Source organism: Mustela lutreola, chromosome 10 (assembly GCF_030435805.1).
Source record: "Mustela lutreola isolate mMusLut2 chromosome 10, mMusLut2.pri, whole genome shotgun sequence".
Classification (NCBI taxonomy): Eukaryota; Metazoa; Chordata; class Mammalia; order Carnivora; family Mustelidae; genus Mustela; species Mustela lutreola.
In genome coordinates this window covers 31,009,099-31,035,269 of record NC_081299.1, presented here as the reverse complement: position 1 = coordinate 31,035,269, position 26,171 = coordinate 31,009,099, and the positions used below count along the sequence as shown (strand labels likewise).

The 26,171-nt window shown below is 39.3% G+C and overlaps 2 protein-coding genes across 3 annotated transcripts; both read right to left on the bottom strand.

The window, feature by feature from the left end:
* Window positions 1-1,525: 1,525 nt before the first annotated feature.
* Window positions 1,526-13,221, bottom strand: ZNF684 (zinc finger protein 684). Its single transcript, XM_059135420.1, has 5 exons — window positions 13,083-13,221; window positions 11,501-11,539; window positions 7,638-7,764; window positions 7,217-7,312; window positions 1,526-3,084 (listed from the first exon to the last, which is right to left on the bottom strand). Exons 2-5 carry the CDS (start codon window positions 11,513-11,515, stop codon window positions 2,180-2,182), a joined length of 1,143 nt encoding a protein of 380 aa, XP_058991403.1. The 5' UTR covers window positions 11,516-11,539; window positions 13,083-13,221; the 3' UTR covers window positions 1,526-2,179.
* EXO5 (exonuclease 5) lies at window positions 2,982-25,445 on the bottom strand. 2 transcript variants are annotated; one of them, XR_009345021.1, is made up of 7 exons: window positions 25,313-25,445; window positions 19,683-21,077; window positions 13,083-13,403; window positions 11,501-11,539; window positions 7,217-7,312; window positions 5,850-5,892; window positions 2,982-3,084 (listed from the first exon to the last, which is right to left on the bottom strand). XR_009345021.1 is itself a non-coding variant. In XM_059135419.1 (2 exons), the coding sequence occupies exons 1-2, from the start codon at window positions 25,362-25,364 to the stop codon at window positions 19,942-19,944; spliced, it is 1,188 nt and encodes a 395-aa protein (XP_058991402.1). In that variant the 5' UTR covers window positions 25,365-25,445; the 3' UTR covers window positions 19,316-19,941. The 2 variants fall into 2 exon arrangements, 1 of the variants encoding a protein (XP_058991402.1); XM_059135419.1 differs by lacking the exons at window positions 2,982-3,084; window positions 5,850-5,892; window positions 7,217-7,312; window positions 11,501-11,539; window positions 13,083-13,403 and having other exon boundaries at window positions 19,316-21,077.
* Window positions 25,446-26,171: the final 726 nt, after the last annotated feature.

Here is a 26,171-nt window from a genome sequence, read left to right as displayed (position 1 = left end):
GAGAAAGGCACAGGCTTGGGAAAGGGAGATAAGATGGAATGGCAGAACTAAGTAGGACAAAATGAGGATTTCATGTAGGAAATGAGAAAACAGTTGAGCTGGCAAGTCCTGTGATTAAATACCTAAAGAATTTCCTGCAAGGCTGTCAAACTGATTTTTGAGGACAATTCTGAAAGAATGAGTTTCCAGAAATTTTTGGAACTGCAAGAGTGAAACCACCATGTAGCCTCCTGAAATACTTGGGGAGTGTTGAAGAAGATATTCAGGGACACTTGTTAAAGATGGCAAGGTGGGCTTTATTTGGGACCATCGCAATAGGTATATGGACCACTGTAATGGGATTTTAGTCGGGTAAGGAGATTGGGCTCAACTGTGAATACAGCATGGCAAGTGGGAATATATAGCAAAGGAGTGGGGAGGGGAGGAATGGTCAATTGATGGAAAATAGTTACTAAGAGAAAACATCAGAGGTAAGGAGGGTTCTGGCTAAATCGACCTAAAAGGAGTCCTTTCAGTGAACATGCATGTGTGAGGAAGGAGAAGGAGGGAGTGCATTTGTGTGTGAGCAAGAGCAGGGAAAGGGACAGAGGGAGAGAGAGAAGCAGACTCCCTGCTGAGCACAGAGCCCAATGTGGGGCTCTATCGCAGGACCCTGAGATTGTGGCTGGAGCGGAAGGCAGCCCCTTGACCTAACAGGAGTCTTGCTGAAGAAAGGCCAGGGTGATCAGACCTCACTTGATGGACTGTAGAGGGTGAAGAACCAGATCAGGTATCGAGGGTAGGAAATTCTGGTTAAAACTGATTTAGTGAGATTCTTGCTAAACCTAGATTTTATAAGAAAACAGAAGAGAAGGCCTAGGAGACGGTTTGGGACCCTGACTAAAGTTTGGTGAAGCAAAGGACTTTTGTCAGTAGACAATATTTAATTCAGTTCCTTAAATTCTAATATGCTTGTTCTATCTTGTACTATCACTCACTTATAGTCAATACACAATATGCTCTTCAAAAATGGCTAATGGAAGAAAAACAATGCAGAGTTGTAAATCAGCTTAAACTTGAAAAGGCTTGATTTCCAAATTCAGGTCCAGGTTGTTTTGTCACCGCTCAAGAAGGCATAAAGGTTTTTGACAAGGAACACTGTGGACAGCAAAAACAACAACAACAACAACAACAACAACAAAACTCTAGCCTAAATAAAAACTCTAGCAATAAAAACTCACCCTTTTAAGGGAATATGTGTAACTTACATTATGTCACATTCCAGAGTGAAGTCCCTAAGCAGAGAAACTTGCTCTTTTCAACTTGACTAATGCTCCCTGTGCTGTCACAGGCACAATTCCAGGCACCCCTAAGAGCTAAACCTGTATCAATTTCTGACAAGAAAACAAATATAGACCCAAAAACTCACTCCCCAAAAGCTGCAAAGTATCAGGACACCCTACTTATTAAAATCCAATAGAGATGGTGCCCCTGTGGACACAGTCACAATCTTATGTAGATGCACCAATGAAAAAGAACAGGAATATTTGAAGTGCAAATGTTTTATTTACAAACTTATTTAAAGACTTATTCTCCCCAACTGAATAGTTATTGTAATACAGAATACAACTGCTTTTCCCTCGCAAATTGTGTCTTAAATTGGTTGTTTTGCTGTTTACATACATAGGAAAACATCTCCGTAACAAGTTTTATAACTAAAAAGGAGACAGATCAATAACACTGCCTTGCCCATTAAAAGTGCCAGCAAATGGATAAAAGTATTACTGAAATGCATATTTCATATTAAACCACATTTTTTTCACTTGCATGTTGTTAGGATTGGAAGAAAAAATGATAGGTATCTCACTCTTGATATAATTTAATGTAATAAACATTTTATACTCACACTTGTGTAATTCTATAATATTATAAAAATAAAAATCAGAGATAATAAGTATAATTTTCACTGATTCCTTGACTAATTTATGCTTTCTTTCTAAGCGCTGTTATTTATAAATGTTTTCTGTGACCTTTTTCTGTAAAAATTTTATTATCACTTCCAAAACATGATGGCACTGATTCTTTTTTGTGGGAATCTACTCTTCCAAATCCATTCAAATTGGTGGATTTCTCCCCATGAATTCTGTTTTAATAAGATAGTTATCTAATATTTAAGGCTTTGTCATATTCAACATGAATATTATGTATGAATTTTCTGATGTACGATAAGATTTGACTTCTGGGAAAACGCTTTCCCACATCTGTTACATTCATAGGGCTTCTCTCCTGTATGAGTTATCTGATGTCTAAGCAGATGTGACTTCTTGATGAAGGCTTTGCCACATTCGATGCACCCATATGGTTTCTCTCCTGTGTGAATTCTCTGATGTGTAACAAGCACAGATGTGTTACCAAAGGCTTTGCCACATACAATACATTGGTAGGGTTTCTCTCCTGTATGAAATCGAGAATGTTTATAAAGGGATGAGCTGTACCTGAAGGTTTTCCCACATTCCTTACATTCAAATGAGTTCTCAAGTGTATGCGATTTCACATGCTGGGTGAAGGAGGAGTTCCAAGTGAATGACTTCCCACACTGATGGCATTCGTAAGGTTTCTCTCCCGTGTGGAGTCTCTGATGGACCACCAGTTGTGCTTTATGCATAAATGCTTTCCCACAATCATTGCACACAAAGGGTCTCTCTCCGTTATGGATTTTCTGATGAGTTGCAAGGTGCGCCTTCCTGCTATAGGCTTTCCCACAGTCACTGCATTCAAAAGGTTTTTTTCTTGTATGATTTTTTTCATGTCTAATGAAATGAAATTTCTTTTTGAAGGCTTTCCCACATTCAGTGCATTCATATGAGCTTTTTCCAGTATAACATCTATCGTAACTAAGTAAGTCTAAAGTAGGTTGCAAACTCTTCCCATATAATTTACATTTATATGATTTTTTTCTTGTAGGATTAAGACTTGTGCTCATGTTATAACCATGGAGTCTGTCCATAGTCAGAATTTTATTGAATGTGAACAAAACTGGATGCAAAAAATTGTCTTTGCTTTCCTGGTGCTTCTCTGATTCATCAACAAGTAGGCAATCAGCTTCTAAAAAGGAGTACAAGAAAACATGTCTAGTTAATTTTTTCCATGCCAGTTATAGAAAGAAACATTATTTCAAATCCAGTATCTAATTCTGAAACAAATCCTATATTTGCTTTGCTTCTGAGCTTTAAGAATAAAACTGCTGAAGAGGAAATGGGAGCAGATGAATGACATTAAAGAGAACAGATGGCTTAACTTGGGGCCTATGAAAAGACCGTGAAATAGGCACAAATTACATTGAACAGGGTACAGACATCGAGGCATGGTTACCTCACATGAAGACAGCCCACTGAGGAGATATGACCAGTGGATGAGGTGACCCAAGGAACAAGACACTAGGGAGCTAAGGGAAGATATCAGAGGAAAAACTAGATCTGGAGATGGCAGGTCTAGAGTCCCCACTACTCCAGTCCTAGGTTACCCTGGTGGAAGGGCTCCCCATTTCCCTCATTCACATCTCTTTTTCCTCTTCATCACCTGGCACAATGGCAGTTGCCTTCAGGAACATTCTTATGTGTCCAGTCCTCTAACTTCATCCAGATCACAGGTGAGACGGGCCTGCAGCTGCCACAGCTGGGATATATTCTCCCATGTTCTTGTAAGCCGAGCCACAGATTCTGCCCGTTTGCTATTGCCTTTATTCTGGCTGCATTTCTTTTTTTGTTAGGGCAAAGCCCTATATATGACCATTTGTTATATTTGTATTCGACAAGTACTGTTTTTACATTTTCTTTCAATCTACCTAAAAATTTAATCCCCAGAAAGCTGGTGAGGTCCCTTTTTTTATCCTGAAGTCACATTTTTTTTTTCATTCCTATCCTCAAAACCCTAAAATCTCCAATCCATTTCTCCATTAAAAAGGGGGCACCTGCTGGCTCAGAGGAGCATGAGGCTCTTGATCTCGAGGTCGTGAGCTCAAGCCCCACACCGGGTGCAGAGATTGCTTAAATTAAAAGAAAGAAAGAAAGAAAACTCAGGAAAAGGGGCTGTATTGCCACTCCTAAGGTTCCCTCCTTGTGGAATGTTAGTACCACACTCCAAATTCTTCCTTCATGCCTCATTCTTCTCTGTGGAGCTGCCCCGAGTACTGGGCTATAGCCATTAGTACACATCTCTTTATAGGGATTAGAGTTTCTGTCTTTTTTCCTTTCTACTTCAACTAATGGGAAGCAGTATCCTGTGTTACCTCAACTAGCAGTAACCAACTGAAAAATGCAAGGCACTCTGCCTGGTGAACAAAACTATACATTATAATGAATTCGCTCATGGTATCGAAGCATGCATTCTTCTCATCCTAATCAAATACCTTCTGTTCTAAGAATTCTAGACTCTAAATAACTACAATAGTTTGCTCATGTCCCTTTCCCCACCTTAACATCCCCTACCTCATCCCATCTAGCCCTTAGATATTCTTTAGGGAAGAACCATTGTTCCATGATCTCAAAAAAAGACTCCTCTAATCTTCATATACTTTTAACTTTAAGCTCCATTTTCTCTGTATTTCCAAGATAGTCACCACTGCTCCCCAATACCAGTCATTCTGACAATTAACTAGAACAGCAATATTATTGTGCACTGTTTTTGTTTTTTTCTTTCTTTGAATCTTTCTCAGGAAATATAAAAAAGCCTCACTGAAAGAATAAGAAACACCGCTCTCAATGCCTGACTTTACAACAGTGAATTAACAAAATGTTCATTAAATATCCATTGTGTGCTCAGCAATGGTAGAACAATAAAAAGTGGTACAGGACTTTTTCTTCAGGGCATTATCATAAGAAAATATGCTTTATAAGCCATAGGGTTAAAAAAAAAACCAAAACTAAGAGAATATATGTCAAGTTTTCACGGTAGAGTCATAAGAGAGCTAGGATGGAGGTTCCAAGAAGGTAGAGAGCAACTAGGCTGGAGTTCCCATGAAAGAGGAGAAGAAATGAATTCAGACTTACTGGCATGCTGGGCTTAGTTAGGCAGAGCACATCAGCTTCCAAAGAACTGAGGCACAGAAGAAAATCATGTACAAAGTTCACTAAAGAGCCCAACTGTCACGGCATAGGGAAAAGATGGACCATGCTGGGCAAATAAAATGGGATCACGTTAAAGAGGGCCTTAAAAGCCTTTTAAATATCACAGTACAAGTTATGAAGAAATAATCTGTGTTTATCTGTCAGGAGAGTGACAAGGAAAATGTAATGATTTGGATACATCTTGCAGGAACATCTAAGATAAACCAGAAAATAGGATGAAATTGGCAATATAGAATCATGAACAGCCTAGACACAGTATTGGGAGTTCAAATTCACTTGGTTCATTAGGTTATTTGCTATGTCATTCGAATTTGGGGTCCTAGGGGATCTAAAAATACACTTAATTGGTGTCTCAATCATTTAAAGTCTTTTATGGGCTCTGTGAAAAAAGAAAATTTTATTTTAAATCAGCCTTGAATGAACTAATAATTGAAATCACAGGTAATGGGGCGCCTGGGTGGCTCAGTGGTTAAGCCGCTGCCTTCGGCTCAGGTCATGATCTCAGGGTCCTGGGATCGAGTCCCGCATCGGGCTCACTGCTCAGCAGGGAGCCTGCTTCCTCCTCTCTCTCTCTCTCTGCCTGCCTCTCTGCCTACTTGTGATTTCTCTCTGTCAAATAAATAAATAAAATCTTTAAAAAAAAAAAAAAAAAAAAAAAAAAAAAAAAAAAAAAGAAATCACAGGTAATAAGTCATAATAGTATTTAAGGAGACACTCTTGAGAGAAAAAAGCTAAGTTGCTTACCACAGTGATGTGGAGACGGCCAAGCAGCAGGCCAGCCATTATCCTTTATTACAATGTAAACAGAAAGGTGAAGGCTAAAGAATATGACATAGTGGTTACTATGAGAAAACAGAGATGGAGGCCAGGTGGGAAAAATGGGGAGCTGGAGAACGGGGATTGGGAAAATGGGAACAAGGAGTTGGGAAAGTGAGGAGTTGGGAAAATGGGAATGGGGAGTTGGGAGACACACAGATGCCACAGATAGGACAAAGAAAATCAAATTAGTTCTTCAGAGGGATGAGGTTTCTGAAGGAGTTGCCATGAGAGAAGTTCTGAAGATGGACAGGAAGGCAAGCAGCAATGGTGGAGAAGCAGTAAGTGAGGGTGAGGACAGATTAGTGAGGAACCAACTCAAAGGAAGCTGGGGAACTTCCAAATGATATCAGTATTACCAAGTGAAGCAGAGGGCTGCACTACAAGGTTAATACTGCCAGTGAGCAGTGAGACTGCAGGTGAGCAAAGTGGGATGCGCAGGTGGGTATATGCTACAAGAAAAGGGAGAGGTTTTTTTGAAAAGGGGAAATGATTAGAAAGAGCATAATGTTACTAAAAGTTTTGAAATAAATCAACCAACATATACTGAACACATACTCTGTGTCAACTATTTGTAAGATTTTATGTGGATTAACTCATATGATCTTTAAAAGAAACTTGAAGTGAGGATTAATATTATATCTGTTTTTTTTTTTTTAAAGATTTTATTTATTTATTTGACAGAGAGAGATCACAAGTAGGCAGAGAGGCAAGCAGAGAGAGAGGAGGAAGCAGGCACCCTGCTGAGCAGAGAGCCCGATGTGGGGCTCGATCCCAGGACCCTGAGATCATGACCTGAGCCGAAGGCAGCGGCTTAACCCACTGAGCCACCCAGGCGCCCCTTATATCTGTTTTATAAATAAAGTTGTGCTACAAAATAATTAGGTTAGACAGTGATTGATGGAGTAAGACTTTAAATCCACACTATCTGACTACCTTGTAAGAACTAGATATATGGAAAAGATGTGTGCCCATGCTGACGATAAAAGAATGAAGATTTTGGGAATTAAGAGCACAAAGCAAGGGCCTCCATGGAACAGGCAGTGCAGGAGGACAGGGAAGAGAGGAGAGGGACCTCCCTCTAGACAAAAGCTGAGCAAAGAGAAAGAGCAGCTCAGTGAGCATGGGGGGTCAAGGTGTCATCTGGGGATCTGACGATGTTATGTCAAGGGGCCCCAAAGCTGTGTGGCTTTTAAGAAGGCCTTCCTCTAAGAGCTGCTTCCAAGCTACCTGTCCCTCACTGAACTGAATCTCAACTCCAAAGACTTCCATCTGCCTAGTTTTCTTTCACTCACCTGGACAGCACAAGCGTGGGTTCTCTCCCTCCCCCAGCCATGGCTCTTGTCCTTGCTCTGCCTTGAAGATGCCTTTTGTTTTGGTACCGGGGCCCCCTGTTCATGGAAAACAACACAGAACTGGAGACAAAGTGCTAGAGACAAATGACTACCTCACAATTCAGGCTGCCTCCTTCAATCTCAGGGCCTGGAAAGGATGACAGACAGGCTTTAGAACAAAAAAGACCCTTCTCCTCCAGAAGCATAAACACTCTATCTGTTTATGTGTCATCTCAAAGGGGATGAAGAATCTGTGACCACTAACATTCAGGGCCAAACTTAGGAATGCTTCAGAACGTCCACAGCTTCCACAAGTCCTAGAGGAAGGGCACTAATAGTATATTCTTAGTTCCACTGAGGAGTCACCACCCACTGTCCTTACCCACTGAGATGAGGTTTCTAAAGTTCTCCAACATCACATCCCAATACAAGGTTCTCTGATCACAGTCAAGCAGCTGCCACTCCTCTGGGGTGAAGTCCACAGCCACATCCTGGAATGTCATTGATCCCTGTAACAGCACATTCATCTTCAAACTAAAGTGTGCATCATTTGGGGACTTGCAAGAGAATCAAGGCAGCCTCTTATGATCATATCATATTCATTGTTGAGTTTTCAGAAAATATAACTATGGTATGCTTGACTCAGAATTATATTTTGTGATAGAAACAAAAATCACATTAAACATATTCACTAGTGTCAGGACAGTTCAATCGGGTAAAGAATAGTCTTTTTAACAAATGGTGGTGTGACAGCTAAACATCCACGTGCAAAAAAATGAGCTGGACTCCCTTCACACCCACACAAACACCTTATATCATATGGGAAAATGAACTAAAAATGGATCAGAGACCTAAATGCAAGAGCTAAAACTACACAATTCTTAGAATACATAGAAGTAAATCTTCCTGACCTTCGATTCGGCAGTGGTTTCTTAGATATGACAGGAAGTGTAAGTGACCAAAGGGAAAAAAATAGATAAAATGGAAATCATCAAAATTTAAATTCCGTGCTTCAAAGGACACCATCAAGAAAATGAAAGATGGGGTGCCTGGGTGGTTCAGTCATTAAGTGTCTGCCTTCAGTTCAGGTCATGGTCCTGGGGTCCTGGGATCAAGTCCCACTTTGGGCTCCCTGCTTGGCAGGAAGCCTGCCCCCCTGCTTGCGTTCCCTCTCTCACTGTGTCTCTCTCGGTGAAATAAATAAATAAAATCTTTAAAAAAAAAAAAAAGAAAATGAAAGACAACCCACAGAATGGGATAAAATATGTGCAAATCATACACCTTGATAAGAAACTTGTATCGAGAATATAAAAAAACTCTTACAACCCAACTTAAATATGGACAAAGAATTTGGAGAGGCTTTCTCCAAAGACACACATGGTCCACAAGCCACAAAAAGATGATCAACAGCATTAGTAAATACAAATATAAACTAAATGAGATATCACTTCGCACCCATTAGGATGGTTAAAATCAAAGATAGACAGTGACAAAGATGTGGAAAAACTGGAACTCTCATATATTGCTATTGGGGTTGTAAAATGATGCAACAACTACGGAAGACAGTTTTACAGTTCCTTGAAATGTACCATATGACCCAGCAATTCCTCCTAAGTATATACCCAAGAAAACCGAAAATATATGCCTACATAAAAACTTATACACAAATCTTCACAAGAAGTATTCATCCAAGAATGAAAACAATAAGTACCCATTAGCTGATGAATAGATGGATAAACAAAATGAGGTATATCCATATAATGCAATATTTTTTGGCATACATATAACATTGATGACCCTTGAAAAAGGTGAAAGAAGCTAGTCAAAGAAAATCACACACTGTATTGTCTTAGCTACATTAAATGTTCAGAAAAGGCAAATCCATAGAAACAGAAAACAAATTAGGGCTGGGAGATGAGAGGAATGGGGCATGACTGCTAATATGGGGTTTCTTTTAAGGTAATGAAAATATTCTAAAGTTAGATAATGGAGACGGTTTCAGTGAGTAGACTGAAGACCACTGAGTTGTATATATTTTAAATGGGTCAATCTGTAATAACTGAATTATGTCTCAATAAAATTATTTAAGATACTGCTAATATGTCCTTCACTCACTCATAAAATGTTTAATAAGGACCTACCAGACACTGTAGTAGTAATACAAAAAAGACTAAAGACTAAAGGTATTACTGGTCTCAGAGATCTTACAATATATTAGACACAACAAAGTAAAAATATAGGTTAGAAGGTTAACATGTCAGACTCACATGACCATAATTAAATAGAAAATAAGGACTCTTTTTTACATGATAAAATATATCCTCTCAACTGTAAGGCCAAAATCATGGTTAACTAACTTAAGCTGAAATTTAAAAAGCATGTAGCTACACACATATTACAAAGAGATAGTTAAGACCATATAGAACAGGGGTCAGCAAACTACAACCCATACATTGGCCGGCTGTTTTGTAAATACAATGTTACTGGAACATTTACACCCATTCATTTACTTCAGCTGCAGAATTGAGTAGCTGCACAGAGTCTGTATGGTTTCTAAGGCTAAAATATTTCTATCTGGCCCTTTAAAAAGTTAGGAGACTAGCTAGGGTTTGTCCTATGAATGCATATATAGTTTGGTATTAAAAAGTGTATTAGAAATTCTCTAAATTGCGGTACTAAAGATGACAAAATATATTATTTTATCAACAGGTATTTTTAAAAACACATAAGGGGAAAAGTTTCCAACTTGTGAAATTTTAACAAGCTAAAATTGTTTTTATTTTAACAAGCTTAAAGTCTTTAACTTGATTAAAAACAACAACAACAAAAACAAAAACAAAAAATAACCCCACTATCTACTAAAATACAAGAGGAAACAATGAAACCCAGGAACCATCCCATTAAAATTGGAACAAAAAAGATATTGGCTAGTAATTACATTGAAAATTATAGTTCCTAGCAGTCCTGTCCATTGCAATAAGACAAGAAAAAAATTGAAGACATACATATTGATCAGTAAGGCATAAAACTCCATTTGAAGAGTATATGACTGTCTACTTAAAAAATCTAAAAACCAACTAAAAAATTCTTGTACTTAATAAGAGTCCTGTAAATTGACATAAAGTCAAATAGATAAATGCACATTTCTCAAACACCAAAATAGCCAATTAGAAAATATAATGAAAAAAGATCCATCCCATTCTCAAGAGCAACCTAAACCATATGTAAGAATAAACATTACAAGGAATGTACAAGAATTAAAATAATAAAGCTATAAAAATGTAAAGAAGGGGGGGCGCCTGGGTGGCTCAGTGGGTTAAGCCTCTGCCTTTAGCCCAGGTCATGATCTCAGGGTCCTGGGATCGAGCCCCACATCCGGCTCTCTGCTCAGTAGGGAGCCTGCTTCCCCTTCTATCTCTGCCTGCTGCTCTGCCTATTTGTGATCTCTCTCTGTCAAATAAATAAATAAAATCTTTTAAAAAATGTAAAGAAGAATATGTATTCTGTGTTCAATAAGAAAAATTGAACACAGAATACATTATTGAAGTTAGGAATTCTATACAAGTGTAAAAGTATACTGCAATCACAATTAAAACACCTTATATACTCCTTTATAGAGTCTGACAAGTTGATGCTAAAATTCACATGGAAGAGAAAATGCTCAGGAGTACCAGGAGACTCTGGAAAAGGGTACAAGGTGTACTTATGGTTACAGAATAATATTAGAAAGGCTATGTACCTGAACTTACAAATTGAGTTCATATAGTGCTGCTTACTGGCACTATGTTCTCTTCTTACTATGGGAAACACCCTAAGAAAGTCATAGGAAATGTGATGTTACATTTATCACAGGGTTGTTGGTGTGAATGTTATTTCTAACATTATCTCTATGAAAATCCATTACAGTATTTTTTTTTTCAGAGAATTGAATCAGGAATATCTTTACTTATCTGAGGAATTATTTTGCTTCATCCTCACAGATAATACCAATACTTTAACTGGCTGGCTAGCCATTTTCTATGATTGCTATAAGGACTGGGTACACATATGCAGCTCAAATTTATTCCAACTACGTGCAAAATTTGGTTTTTAGCTCAAATTTATTCCAACTACGGGATATCAACTTACCAATTTTCTAAATTTTTTTGGACTTGATCTATTCAATCCACATTTTCCCTGTCTATACATTTCCTTTTTATATGGATTTTCGAGAGATTTAAGTGACTGAATAAATGGATACCTTACCTGGAAGTTGATCATTTTCTGCAGCTCTTACACAGAGATCTATGAATGTAAAAATAGGAAAAGAAGAATAGAAAGATATAAAAAACCAAGAAGCAATGTAGAAAAGAAAAGAGCACTATCAGAACAGAAGGACTCACATTCCAGCTTCAGTAAATGTCACCCAGTGGGAGAATGATTCTAGATGTCAGAAAAATCCATATTTTATAAGCACCAAACTCTACTGGTGGTTCTGTTATGAATATATGAAGGTTAGACAAGTATGTTGTACATTTCTGTCCTGCTGATCTAACAGCAAGTTGTTAATCTTTGAATCAGTGACATTTTTTCCTCCCAAAATTTATCCCAAGAAAATTTAAATGAATTAAAAGACTAACTAAAAGCCTGGTCTCTAAAATTCTCTTGAATATCTGCTCTGAAGCTGGGATAAGAGAACTCAAACTAAGTTGGGTTTTCTTGAGAAGGTTGGACCCAGGAATTTTTTTTTTTTTTTTAAGCTGGAGCACCCTTCAGTTTAAAGTCTAAATCAGCCTCTCTCTCACTCTCTCTCTCTCGATCTCTCTGGAAATTCGCCATCTCCTATGAGCCCAGTATCGGTTTTTAAAAATTCCAACCAGCAAAGCTGGGGCCATAGAAAGGCTAAAATATGCAAAGAGGACTCACAGCTTTATTTACAGACTTCCCTGGAAGATCTGCAGTTTCAACAGAGACCCTTAAAAAAAAAAAGACTACAAATCGAAATTTACTCAGCAGTCACTGCTCAAATATTTCAAAAGGAGAATAAATTCAACTCTTTGTTTTTTTCACAGGATGCTATCTTGCAAAAAAAAAAAAAAAGAATAAAATTTGGGGCACAGCATAAGGAATACAGTCAATGATACTGTCATTGTCATATAAGGGGTACAAATGGTAACCACACTTGTGGTGAAATCAGCATAATGTCAAATCACTCAGTTGTACATCGGAAACTAATGTAACACTGTGTGTCAGCTATACTCAGAATTAGAGGAGGAGGAGGAGAAAGAGAAAGAAGAAAATTTGGTGAAAACTCATCTGGGTTTAAATCTCAGCTCTTCCACTTTCTAAACTGTCAGTCTAAAGCAAATAACATACCCCCTCTCTCAGCTTCAGTTAATTCACATGCAAAATGGAGAGAATACTTACTTCAGATTATTGTTGTGAAAATACACTAAAAAGAGAACATAGCAGTTTCTCTAGAAATGCTTTCTTCCTAGATCCCTCTGAATGGTTTAATATTACCTTTCGCAGGCTCTGGTAGGTCCAATGGTGTTCTTGTAACCAGGAAAGGTACAGCTGATGCACATACCCCTTCACCGTGATCTCCTACAAGAGCAGCAATGCAAACCGAGCCTGCCCCAGCCCCACCCGGAATCTGGGAACCCACTGAGTGGTAGTCAGACCCTTCTCTCGTTCTCTCTGAACTACTCCAGAATCGGACAGGACTCACACACCCAAAAACCAAATCACCGCACGTAGGGGCTGTGAAGTATTATCTTCTGCTGGGTAAGCCAATAAAGGTCCCGCCCGTCCCTTACGTCCCCAGGTTCCACAGAGTCATACCTACCAGCCTTTCACCGCCAAGCTCCCAGCTTTGCTTCTAAGACATCAGGTTACAGAGCTCTCCTAGAGACTCCGGGCGAATGCCGCGCTCTCACTTCATTCGGAGCAGGTTGGAAGATTCCGAATACCGGCTGGCGACCCACTGCGCGTGTGCGGAAGTAATTGACGCTCAGGTTCCCAGGTCCCTCCGCGATGCAGGCTGCTCATAGGGGACTACATTTCCCATAAGGCCTGTGGAGCTCGTTTCCGGAAGGCATCGGAAGCCTCTGCCTCTTTGGGGGAGATTCCTGGGTTGGTATCTCTGTGGCTTCCCTGAGAGCTGCGCCTGTTTGTAAAAAAGAGGTGTATATATCATTTTCGTTAAAAAATATAAAAGACATCAGGATTTTTAAAAACTGGAAAATCTAAATCTACCCTTAGTTCAGTTTCTTCTAGCAATGCGCCAGCTTAGGTCCCAGCAAAGGAGATGAAGAGGACCCAAGAAAGAAGACTAAGAGATGAGTGAGACAGACTTAAATGCAGAAGAGTTTGGATGTGCAAAATCAAGAGAAGAAAATGTTTCAAAACGTGGAGAATGATCCACTGTATAAATGCTAATGAGAATTAGGATGATAACTAATAATTGATCATTGGATTTAGCATTGTGGAAGCTGTGAAAATATGCCATTTTGGTCTAGTGGTAGAAGTTTGATTAAATTTAGCAGGAATTTTATAAGAGTGGGATGAAAGAATGGGAAGAGAGGAAGTGTAGAAAGCAAATATAGACTGTACTTTTAAGAAGTTCGGTTTTATAAAGATGAGTAGAAAAAGAAGATAGGGAAAATGTATTGGAGGTTTGAGGAGAGAAAAGGAATACTGTATTGCATTGATTCTAATACACTTTTTGATTTTAGCATCCTTGATTCCTTTTCCTTTCTCTTTGTCTCATTGTATGTTCTATGAAAGCACATATTTTTGTTTTTGCGGTATTGTGACCTGTAATAAATATATATTTAATCCTCAACCCCATTTCTGGCAGAGTTCCTAAAACTCTTGGAATTTCCTAAATGATAATGGTGTCCTTGTTATATTAATGAAGTGCTTTTGGTCTGTACCTAAGGATGGGAGCTGGCTACCAGGAGAACTAGCTATATGGTTAGAGAGTTGGAACCCAACTCCCTTACTTCTGAGGAGGGGAGAGAGGCTGGTGGTTGAAATCAATTGCCAGTGACCATTAATTTAATCAGTCATGCCTATGTAATGACATTTCCATAAGAACTCAAAGGATGGGATTCAGAGACTTTCTGGGTTGGTGACTACATGGAGGTACAGGGAGAGTGATGACCCAGAAAGGGCATGGAAGCTCTTTACCCCTTTCCCATACTTTGCCTTATGCATCTCTTCCATCTGGATGTCCCTGAGTTGTATATCCTTTTCCAATAAACTGGTAATCAAGAAAATAAAGTCATTTCTCCAAGTTCTATAAGCTGCATAGCAAGTTGGTCAAACCCAAGGAGGGGTTGTTGGAACCTCCAATCTATAGCCAGTAGGTCAAAAGCACAGGTGACAACCTGGACTTGTGATTGGCTTCTGAAGTTGGGAGAGAGGACCAAGCACGTCTATAGTTTTATCTCCATAAATAGGTCATGGAATGTGTGTTGTTTCCCATAACTATGAATCTGTTTCTGTTCTGATTGATCCTTTGATTTGTTTTTCAGATTCCACATTTAAGTGAAATCATATAGTATTTGTCTTTCTCTGACTGATTTAACTTAGCATAATACTGTCTAGGTCCATTCATGTTGTCACAAATGGCAAGATTTCATTCTTTTTAATGACAAATATTCCATATTCCTGTGTGTGTGTGTGTGTGTGTGTGTGTATATACATGCACACAATACATTTTCTTTATCCATTCACCTGTTGGGCACTTAGGTTGCTTCTATATCTTGGGTATTGTAAACAATGCTGCAGTGAATCTTGGGGTGCATATGTCTCTTCAAATTGGGGTTTGTATTTTGGTTCTTGGTTTTTGTTTCAGATAAGTACCTAGATGTAGTATTGCTGGATCACATAGTAGTTCTATTCTTAATTTTTGACGAATCTCCATACTGTTTTCCATTGTGGCTGCACCACTTTACGTTCCCACCAATGGTGTATAAAGGTTCCATTTTCTCTGCATTCTTGCCAACACTTGTTATTTATTTTTTTAATAATATCTAATCCACAGGTGTGAGGTGATCTCATTGTGGTTTTAATTTGCATTTCTCCGATGATTAGTGATGTTGAGCATATATTCATGTACTTGTTGGCCTCATGAGTTTGGAAATGTTCCTTCCTCTTTAATTTTTTGGAATAATCTAAAAAGGAGAAGTACTAACTTCTCTTTAAATGTTTGGTAGATTTTACCTATGAAGCTATCTGGTCCTAGAATTTTGGTTTTTTTTTTTTTTTTTTTTTTTTTGGTGGGGGGTAAAAATAGTGATTCAATTTCATTACTTGTATTTGTCTATTCAGATTTTCTATTTATCCATGAATCAGTTTTGGAAAGTTTCATGCTCCTAGGAATTTATCTATTTCTTCTAGGTTTTCCAATTTGTTGGCAATAATTGTTCTTGGTAAGTCCCTTATAATCCTTTGTATTTATGTACTGTCAGTTACAACTTCTTTTTCATTTTTGGTTTTATTTTGGCTCTCTCTCTTTTTTTTCTTGATGAGTCTGCATAGAGGTTTATCAATTATGTTTATCTTTTCAAAGAACCAGCGTTTCATTTCAGTGATCTTTGCTATTTTTTAATCTCTATTTCATTTATTTCTGCCCTTAGGTCCTTTATTCTTCTAAATTTGGGTTTTACTTATTCTTCTTTTTTAGTTCCTTTAGGTGTAAAGTTGTTTCAGATTTTTTGTTTGTTTGTTTCTTGAGGTATGCCTGTATCAACATTAACTCCCCTTTTAGAACAATTACCACATGTGTAAGGTTTTTCTCCAGTGTGGATTCTGATGTACATGAAGATTTGCATTTTGGCTGAAGCTCTTACCATGCACAACATTCTTATTGGGTTCCTCTCTTTCCTGCACTCTGATGGATGTGAAGTTTTGAGTTACCACTAAAACCTTTACCTCTCTTCATACATTTAGAGGGCCTTTCTCCTATGTAATCTCTCTGAAGAACTTGAAAACCTATATTCTACCTGAGGCTCTTGTCACAGGTTTCTAACCATATGGATTCTCTGATGAATATGAAAATTTGAGTTAGCACTGAATCTTTTCTGCATCCCTCACCTTTAAATTTTTTTTTTTCTTCTCAGGAGAACATGAAGAATTATGTTACAACTGAAGCATTTACCATATGTATCATATTTCTAGTTTCTTCACTATGTGAATTCTCTCATTATAGCAAAGATCTATGCCCTGTTTGAATCCCCAACATGTTAATCAGACTTTAAGGTTTCTGTGTGACCTTTCTAATGAGCTCAATACTCACTGAAGCATTTACCACACTTGCTACACTAATACCTATTCCCTGTGTGGAAAGAGGAGAAAACCAGAGAACAGCAAAATTGGGGGTGGGAATGAAAAATAAAATCACTGGACAAAATGCTTCAATGGCTACTTGAATAGCAGAAGAGTGGGAAAATTCTAGGATCTCAGTTAATTAGATTACCAGGTCAAAGAAGTCTTAGAATGTAAAGATAGAAAACAAAAAGAGTGAAATATGAAAGAGAAGATAACAGATGTAGAAGGCAAGTCAAGGAAATTTTACACATAACAGGCACTCCAGAAGAAAATACTGGAATACTAAGCAAAGAAATCTTTCTAAGTTGAGCAGTTGAAGAAAAGCACAAAAATTCTCTCAGTATTGAAAGAAAATGACAGAGAATAAAATAATGAGGAAAATTAGGGGAATCAGGAAGTGTATATAATAGAAATACATGTAATAGTTTCCAAAAAGAGAAAATAGAGAAGCAATAACCCAGAGAAGCAATAAATAAAGCAATAGTTGAAAAAATATTGGTGGAAGTACTTTCTTCCTTTCATTTTAATGTATTTTATAATGAGCATGTATTATTTATTCAGAAAAATCCACCATAGAGGAAATTAAACAATATGCTGGCTTTTCAGATTTTAGAAGATTAAAATCCTCATTAAAAATGGGCAACGAATATAAGCAGTCAATTCTTAGAGGAAATACAAATTACCAATAAGTAACAGATACTCAGCTTCCCAGCTTATTGAATAGTGCAATTTAAAACAATAGTAAAGTTGGGGCACCTGGATGGCTCCAACAGCTGATCGTCTGCTTTCAGCTCAGGTCATGATCCCAGGGTCCTGGGATCAATCCCTATATCTGGCTCCCTACTCAATGGAGAGCCTTCTTCTCTACCTCGCTCTCTGCCCCTCCCCCACTCACTCTCACTCTAAAGTAAATAATTTTTAAAATTTTATTCCTACTATTAAGTAGGAGGATACCTGTTGATGTTAGAGAAATAAGAGAGAAGAACTTAGGTTCCTGACACCATGGAGTATAACATCAGAACTAGACTAACTATTTAGGGTTTTTGTCATAAGAGAAATAAATTTCTATTTTGTTTGGTTAAACAAAACAAAAATTGTTTGGCAATTTCTACTATAAACAGTTAGAACTAGTCCTAATTAAAATATTCAACCTACTCTCTGGCCCAGGAAGCAAATTTTTAAATAATCAAGAAACAGCTTTGTTATGTCTCTTCATTTACCCACTCATGGGACAAATATCCAAGAGGGCCATAATTTAGAGTTCAGATAACTTTGAGCAGAATTTCCAAGGGAGAGATGACATTATTAACCATGTGGAAGCTGCAAACCAGGGAAGCATTTGCTGTAGAGAACAGCACCAGTGATCCTGGGGTGATCCCTACAGATGTCTCAACTTATCTTGTGAGAAACCATAAAACGATGACAAGGAGATGTTAATGTAAGGATTTGAGAGCTCAGGGTGTTACGGAATTACAGAACTATTGAATTCTGACAATGTCATTGTCTGAAACCAACTGATTTTTCCTTTTCCTCTTTTAAAACTTCTAGTATAACTAAAATGATGCCAACAGCACTCCGAGCAAGCTGTTTTCTTCAACACTGTTAGCCTAATACTGTTTATCCCATAAAGTCCAGTTTTTTAACTATGACCCCAATTTGATTCCAAACTTCCTAGGGCCTAGAATAAGATACAGTGTAGGAGGCTTAACAACAGCAAGAAATACGTAATAGCATAATGGTTGAGCTTAATAAGCACTGCAATCAGACATATCTAGCCTGGAGTCTCCCATTTTCAAATTGTAGGATCTCAGACAAGTTTTAGAAGCCTCCTAAGCCTCAATTCCCTCATCAGGGATAATAATGGATATATAGATTTAATCATAAAAGTGCTTAGCACAATACCTGGCACATAACACTCACTCAGTAAATGAGAAAAGAGTTATTATCATAAGATTCCCATTGTCCATAAGAAAATTTTATGTGTAGCTCAGAACACCTCCAGAGGTAATCTACCATAACTCCAAAAAATGTCCAGGTTTTTTACCAGTTCGTGTAGAACATGGAGTCACATTTACAATATTCACCGTTCTGCTGGTTCATATGGAAACCCCACCCCTGCCAACTCTTCTCCCCCTTCCATCTAATTATGCAAATTCTCTGGCAGTGTTTGCATAAACAAGCCTTTTCCTTCCAGATGATATCCATATCATTCTTCCCTCTGGCCTCTTTAGTGATGTTTGCAATTAAGGGCTCCACTGCCTTCTTAAATACATGGAGATTCCTCTCCATTATTTTCACATTTTCCTTAAAATGTATTTAATTTTTTGGTTCTCCCTTTATCTGATGATGGGCACCTGGATACTTTCTAGGTTTAGGTTTTGCTATTGTGAAAGTACTAGAAAGTATACTCTTCCTCAAATATGTGAGAGCTTCTCTTGACCTACCCCTAGTAGTGGTATAGTTAGGTGTGAATGTTACATGTTACTTCATCTATCCTATTTTTTTATATCTAATGTTTTCATTTTTTAATGATCTCCTCTCCTGCTTCATTTTCCCTTATTTCTTTCAGCATATTTATCATGCTTATTTTAAATTCTTGGTGTGTTCATCCCACTAATTCTGCTTCAGAAATATGTTTATGTTATGTACTTAAAGGCTTGAATTACATACGCACAACTATTTATAGTGGTCATCTCTGAATGATTCAGATTATTAAAAAAAAAAAAATCAGTTCAGCTGACCTGGACAGCATTTCACTTTATTTTATTATATAAAATGTAGAAAGCCTTGACCTAGAAAAAAAGGAGAAGAGACTTAATAGAAACTTTAGAATCTTCTTAAGAAAGCAATGATTGGGACGCCGGGGTGGCTCAGGTGGTTAAGCGGCTGCCTTCTGCTCAGGTCATGATCCCAGGATCCTGGGAGAGAGTCCCACATCGGACTCCTTGCTCGGCAGGGAGCCTGCTTCTCCCTCTGCCTCTGCCTGCCTCTCTGTCTGCCTGTGCTTGCTTGCTCTCTCTCCTTCTATCCCTGACAGATAAATAAATAAAATCTTTAAAAAAAAAAAAAAAAAAAAGAAAGAAAGAAAGCAATGATTGCTGAAAGATACCTTTTGCTCCAGCCACACTGAGCAAGTAGCAAGTGTCTTCTTGGCAATTCGCAGCACAGTTCCAGAGATCATAGAATCCCAGATTTCTCCCACTCACCCCTGAATGATTTGAATGGTTAGAATTTGAGGAAATATGGAAAGAACCAAAGTAAGAACATTCTCCATGAAAGCCAAGCTCAAAGACTGGTCCTCTTTCATTCTGCTGAGTACATTAGGAGCAGGAAAGATCAAAGTTCCTGAAGAAGGCATACCCTTCTATTCATTTCACTCTTTTGGCCTGGTGCTCTGGAATGGAGCTGGGCATCCCACCGCCCTTCCTCCACTCACAGATATCTGCATAGCTGCATGTCCGGCATTTCCAAGCCTCCTCCACATCAACCCCTTGAGGCTCTCGGTGGCCCATCCAATAGGCCATATAGTGCTGCACTTTGCTTTTCACCTCGTTCTCTTCAAAGGCCACCATCTCTGTACCCAGCACAGTGGCAGTCTCTTGGTGGATATAGTCAATCTTCAGGATATCAATAACTGGGAGGTCAGACAGGGTTAGAGACAAAAAGACTAGCTCCATGAGGTCACCCAGAGACTTCACAGAGAAGCCTCCCTGCCGGGCATGCTTCAGCACTGATGGTCCCAGTGGTTTGTCTGGACATAATTTTGTGTGGTAGATTAGGCTAGTGCTGGTCACTTTCCCTTGAACCATAGCATCAAAGATATATTTGTACAGGCTAACTTGAAAACAGTCTTTTTTTTTCTGGGCTTCCAGAGGGAGCATAGGGCGCCTGCGTGTCTTCAGTTCAGCCAGTTCCAGTTCCCCCTTGGCTGTATAGTGCAGCTCATCAATTACTCCAACGAGCAGCACACCCGCCACTTCTCCAAACACTGGAAACTCTCTGACACGTCCCTCTGACTGCAAGACAGGAATCATTGATAATATATTCAGAAATTTAACTGCCCAAGCATCTTCTTTAGTAGTGATGGGGAGAGTCACAAGATCGTGGACTTCCAGTTCTCTAGCTAGGTGGATGCTGGCACCAGTGTCCAAAACAGCTGCCTTCTCAGGAGCCAAGAAACCAGGAAGCTCCTTCTCATATACCATTTGCTGTTCACACCAATCCTGAGTAGACAGGTCAGTGACATACAAATATTTAAGGTGGAATCGCTCCATTGGTGATGAGACATCCAATCTTCTTTTCCACGTTGGTAAGCTTATGAGCTTGCTATCCTTCCCAGGGAGTTCGGAAGAAGGGCCAGGCTTGCTAAGTGAAGCACTTGACTCTTGAGTATCTTCCAGATCCAGATACTCTAGAAACTCTGAGTCACTCATGTCTGAGAACCCTGAGGCCTCTGCTGACACATCTTCCCCAGTCTCTGCCACGGCACAAAGCCCTGCATATCCTGTTAAAGAAATGTATTATCCAAATAAATAATTTCTCCGAAGTACTGTCAAATTCTAATAAGGTTAAAAGAATCGTGGCTATTTACATCCTTTAAAGAAGCTTATCTTTTTTTTAATTTAAATTCAATTAGCCAACATATTGTATATCAGTAGTTGCAGATGTAGTATTCAGTAACAGAAGGCTATCTATTTATGATCAATTAGTAATGTAACAGAGTTGCCTTGGCCTCAATTTCTTCATTTAAGAGATTTGAGGGGGCGCCTGGGTGGCTCAGTGGGTTAAGCCTCTGCCTTCAGGCTCAGGTCCTGATCTCAAGGTCCTGGAATCAAACCCCGCATCAGGCTCTCTGCTCAGCAGGGAGCCTGCTTCCCACCCGCCTCTCTCTGCCTGCCTCTCTGTCTACTTGTGATCTGTCAAATAAATAAATAAAATCTTTAAAAAAAAAAAAAAAGAGGAGATTTGAGGTTTGCCTTTTCTGCTGCAAAATTCTACTGACTTGGGACATTATTTCATTATTTTAAGTGAGTATAGATTTTTGTAAATGTTGGGATGATGTTGGTAAAACCATATCCACTTCTGTGATTCCTTCGATACAAAGTCCTTGACTAGGAAACTCAATTAGAAACTGTTCTTTGAGAAAAATCAGCTCTTTTTTAATGTAGCTCTCAGGAACACCATATGGCAAAATTCAAAGATTAAGTATAGATAAATACAAATAGATCTGCTCACACACAATGACATGAAGTAATGAGAGAGGATGTTCACCACAACATGTGGAAATTAGTGGCTTTTTATATTTAAGATATATCAAGGAAATGGCAAAAAGGAAAATCTCTTGCTGGGTTCTACTTTACCCTACAGACTTTGTAAATTACCCTCCTAGCATCACAGAAATTGGTGTTTCCCACTAGGTTTATTTTTTACTTCCACAAGAAATTAGCTTATGATTAAAAATATCTGTCGGGGGCGCCTGGGTGGCTCAGTGGGTTAAGCCGCTGGGATCGAGTCCCACATCGGGCTTTCTGCTCAGCAGGGAGCCTGCTTCCCTCTCTGTCTCTCTCTGCCTGCTTCTCTGCCTGCTTGTGATCTCTGTCTGTCAAATAAATAAATAAAATCTTTAAAAAAAAAAAATCTGTCGGGCACCTGGGTGGCTCGGTGGGTTAAAAAGCCTCTGCCTTCGGCTCAGGTCATGGTCCCAGGGTCCTGGAATCGAGCCCCGCATCGGGCTCCCTGCTTGGCAGGGAGCCTGCTTCCTCCTCTCTCTCTCTGCCTGCCTCTCTGCCTACTTGTGATCTCTGTCTGTCAAATAAATAAATAAAATCTTAAAAAAAAAAACCCTGTCAATAACCACTATAAAATACCACTATATCTGCTATACCAGTGAATGTTTTATTGCACAGTTACTGAGTGCTAGCCACCGAGTGCTTTACATCCAAGACCTCATTACTCTACTCTGGGACAGGTACTCTTTTTAAAAATTTGCTGCAAATAATTGCACATATACAGAGAAATAGAACAAGGAACACCTATACACATACCACGTAGACAAACAACTGTTGACATGTTGCTGTATTTGCATCTTTCATGTGTGCATTTTCTTTGGCTATTTTACTTTGGCTATTTTAAAGTAAATCGCAGATATCACAACATATCATTTATAGATATAAATGCTTCAGCATACATTTCTAGATAAGGACATCCTCCTACATTAACTACAATGTTGTTATCACATCTAACAAAATTAATAATTCCCTAATACTACCACCGATACTCAAATTTCCCCAACTGCCCTATAACGTCTTGGATAACTTTTCTTTAAACCAGGGAACAAAGAACACACATTATGTTTGATTTGTTTTGTCTCTCGAACATTTTTAATCCTAAGAAACTAGGCAAATTACCTTGTAAAGATACTCTTCTTAAGCCTTCTTCCCAACCTCACATATCTAATTTAGCATAGAGATAAGACAAAACAAATCAAGGTGTGACCAGTCCACCAGTATTTGACTCTGGATGCCAGTAAAATAATCTGACACAGAATTTAAACTGATTGAAGTAACTATGAGCTAAATTTTCTCTTTGCTAATCTACTAAGCAATGAATAAATTGAATGCACCAATTCCCATATTAAAAGCTTAAGAACTGATACCTTGAAAATGGTATTATTAGTTATGGTTGTACCTAACTCATTTTTAAATAGTCGGAATGTCCCTAATGAAAGGAAACATTATTAGCTGGAAGAAAAGTTATTTGCAATGAACAAAAGTAATACAATGTGAAGACTTCTGCTTCTATCCTATACAGTTATTGCTTTATAAGATACTTTAATAGTAATAAAACACAGAATCTACACATTTGTACAAGTGTCTTAAATTATAAATGTGCCTTAGGTGATGACTATTTCAAAATGAGTAATGTTAGTTGGACTATGAAGTCCCTGGAAGTTGGGAGAGAATTGACCCTCTGTCAAGAAACTGAAGTTAAATGGCAATCAACATGTACACCTGGGGTGTTTTCCCCCTAGTGGGAGGGCACTAAATCCCAATCAACTGACCTTGAAAGGTTTTTGTTTGTTTGTTTTTCAAATATTTAGACCTGGGTTGTCCAATATGTAGCCATCAGCCACATGCGGCTATTTTTTTTTTTTAAGATTTTATTTACTTACTTGACAGAGATCGTAAGTAGGCAGAGAGGCAGGCAGAGGGGAGGGAGGGAAGCAGGCTCCCTGCTGAGCAGAGAGCCCAATGCAGGGTCAATCCCACCATCCTGAGAACATGACCTGAGATCATGACCTGAGCCAAAGGCAGAACCTTAACCCACTGAGCCACCTAGGTGCCCCACATGTGGCTATTTAAATTAAGTAAAATAATACAAAGTTTATGTATTTATTTATTTTTAATACTTTATTTACTTATTTGACAGAGAGAGAGAACAAACACAAGCAGAGAGAGCAGCAGGCAGAGAAAGAGGGAGAAGCAGGCCCTCCACTGAGCAGGGAGCCCCATGTAGGACTCAACCTGAGCCGAAGGCAGCCGCTTAACTACCTGAGCCACTCAGGTGTCCCTAAAATAAAATAAAATTTAAAACCCCATTTTTCTGTTGCATTAGGCACATCTCAAGTGCTCAAAAGCTACATGTGGCTAGTGGGTACTACATCATAAGGCAAAGATACAGAACATTACCCTGACCACAAAAAGTTCTATTGAACAGTACTGTTTTAGATTAATTCATGTGTGAGTATTAACTGCCAAAGAGAGAGTAAGCTCCTGGAAGGTATGGACTTTGTATTTACTTTACATACTGAGAACAGGGTAGCCCTGAACAGGTTAAGCGAAATGTTTCATAGAGAAGACACAAAAAGGGGGCATTCTCTGTGGAATTATTCATCTCAAAGAAGAAAACAATACACTGGTGATAGACAATTTAGACTCAGATGTGTTGCCTGGACTTTCCTATGCAGAAAAAAATCCAGGTGATGCAGTACACTGTGTCCCTAATGCAAGTTTGTATCTTTCTGACATGAGATGATCTTACATGGCACAAAGGTCAACATTTTTAGACTTATCTCAGAATATAAAGCTATTAGAGTTTCCATCAAATCATAATTTCATAGAGAGTATTTCTTAGGACAAATCTGGTTTTTAAATAAATGAAAGTATAAAATTTAAAATATGAAAATAACAATACAGGTAGTACATAGGAATAGTAACAATTATTAGGTGGTAAGTGAATGAAACAAAATGTTCAGGAAATAGAACAATGGCAAGAGTCTGGAGCCCTATGGATCTACATTCTAAATCCTATCCTGACTAGGTCAGTAGTATTTAGTAAGATGCTCTTGCCTTATGAATATTCTTCGGCAAGTTTTTCCTTTTCCTGAAGCTACTGACACTTTGGAGCACTCCTTCTGACCCTACTCAGCTACCCAAAATAATGATAAAACATTATATACATACTAACACTCAACAAGTGTGGAGCTCCATTCCCTCCCCAAGTAAGAGATAATAGTCTATCTATTCCCTCTGACAAATGAAATTAAACTTTAGGAAAGAGGAAACTTCTACTACCCTGGGAGGTGGCTGATCTTTCTCCTCACCAGGAAGTGCAGAATGCGAAAATGACACGGCCAGGGGAGGAGAAAAGAGCTCTGAAAAACCAGGTCTGCATTGAAGAATCCAGATCAGCAACTCTGTGCATGCTGTGGTAGAACGGAGACTTTTGGTCCTTTCTCACCTGACCAGTCCCTCACAGTGCTGCGTTTCCTCCTCTCTGATCCACTCGACATGGGCTGTTGCTCATCCCAGATGCAAGGTAACGCTTGCCTCTCTCCTGGATCAAATTCTCCATGACTTCGTTTTCCCCGCAACCCGGACGTAGTTACTTAATCCAATCTTTGCTCCCTGCAAGCAAGAGTCAAAAATAACCAAAGTCCCCCAGCAGCTCCAAAATCAGGTCCCTCTTCCAGCCCCAAACCTCAGCCCAGGTGCTCCGCAGACCTCAGGTGAAAGGCTTTTCTTCTCTGATAGGTTCCTGGCTGCCTGAGGGGCTGCCACGACCTTCACCCTCAACATCCTGACTTGTGGGCTCCGAGAGTGCTTACCTTCAGCCCGGACCTTTCCAAGAGCCCCAAACCACTGTCAGTCCAGGAATTCCACGCCTGCCCTGAAGTTTACTGAGCACTCCCTACAATGTCTTGGGGGAGTCGGAAATGACAGCAAGGGGTCGCCGGCTTGGCGACGGTTCCAGTGGACCTCTGTGAAAGGTCCAGAAGCCTGGCCTGCGAAGACAAACACGACAAGCCGCTGCCCGGGCAGCTCCCAGCCGGGGGCCGCGGCGACAGCAGGGACAGCAGGGACAGCCCCCTGCGCTCCACACCGCATCCCCTCAGCTCCCCACCCCCATTCCTCGGCCTTGTCCTATCCTTGGCTACTCCTCCGAACCCCGGACTCTTCCCGGCTCCTCCGCGGCCTCGGAACTGCTCCCGGGCGCTGCCCCTTACCTGCCCGCAGAGCTTGAGCAGCCGAGTACGCACAGCCCCCGGGAAAAAGATACACCCAGAATGCTCAGCGGCCGCCCGGGACCCGCCCCCTCC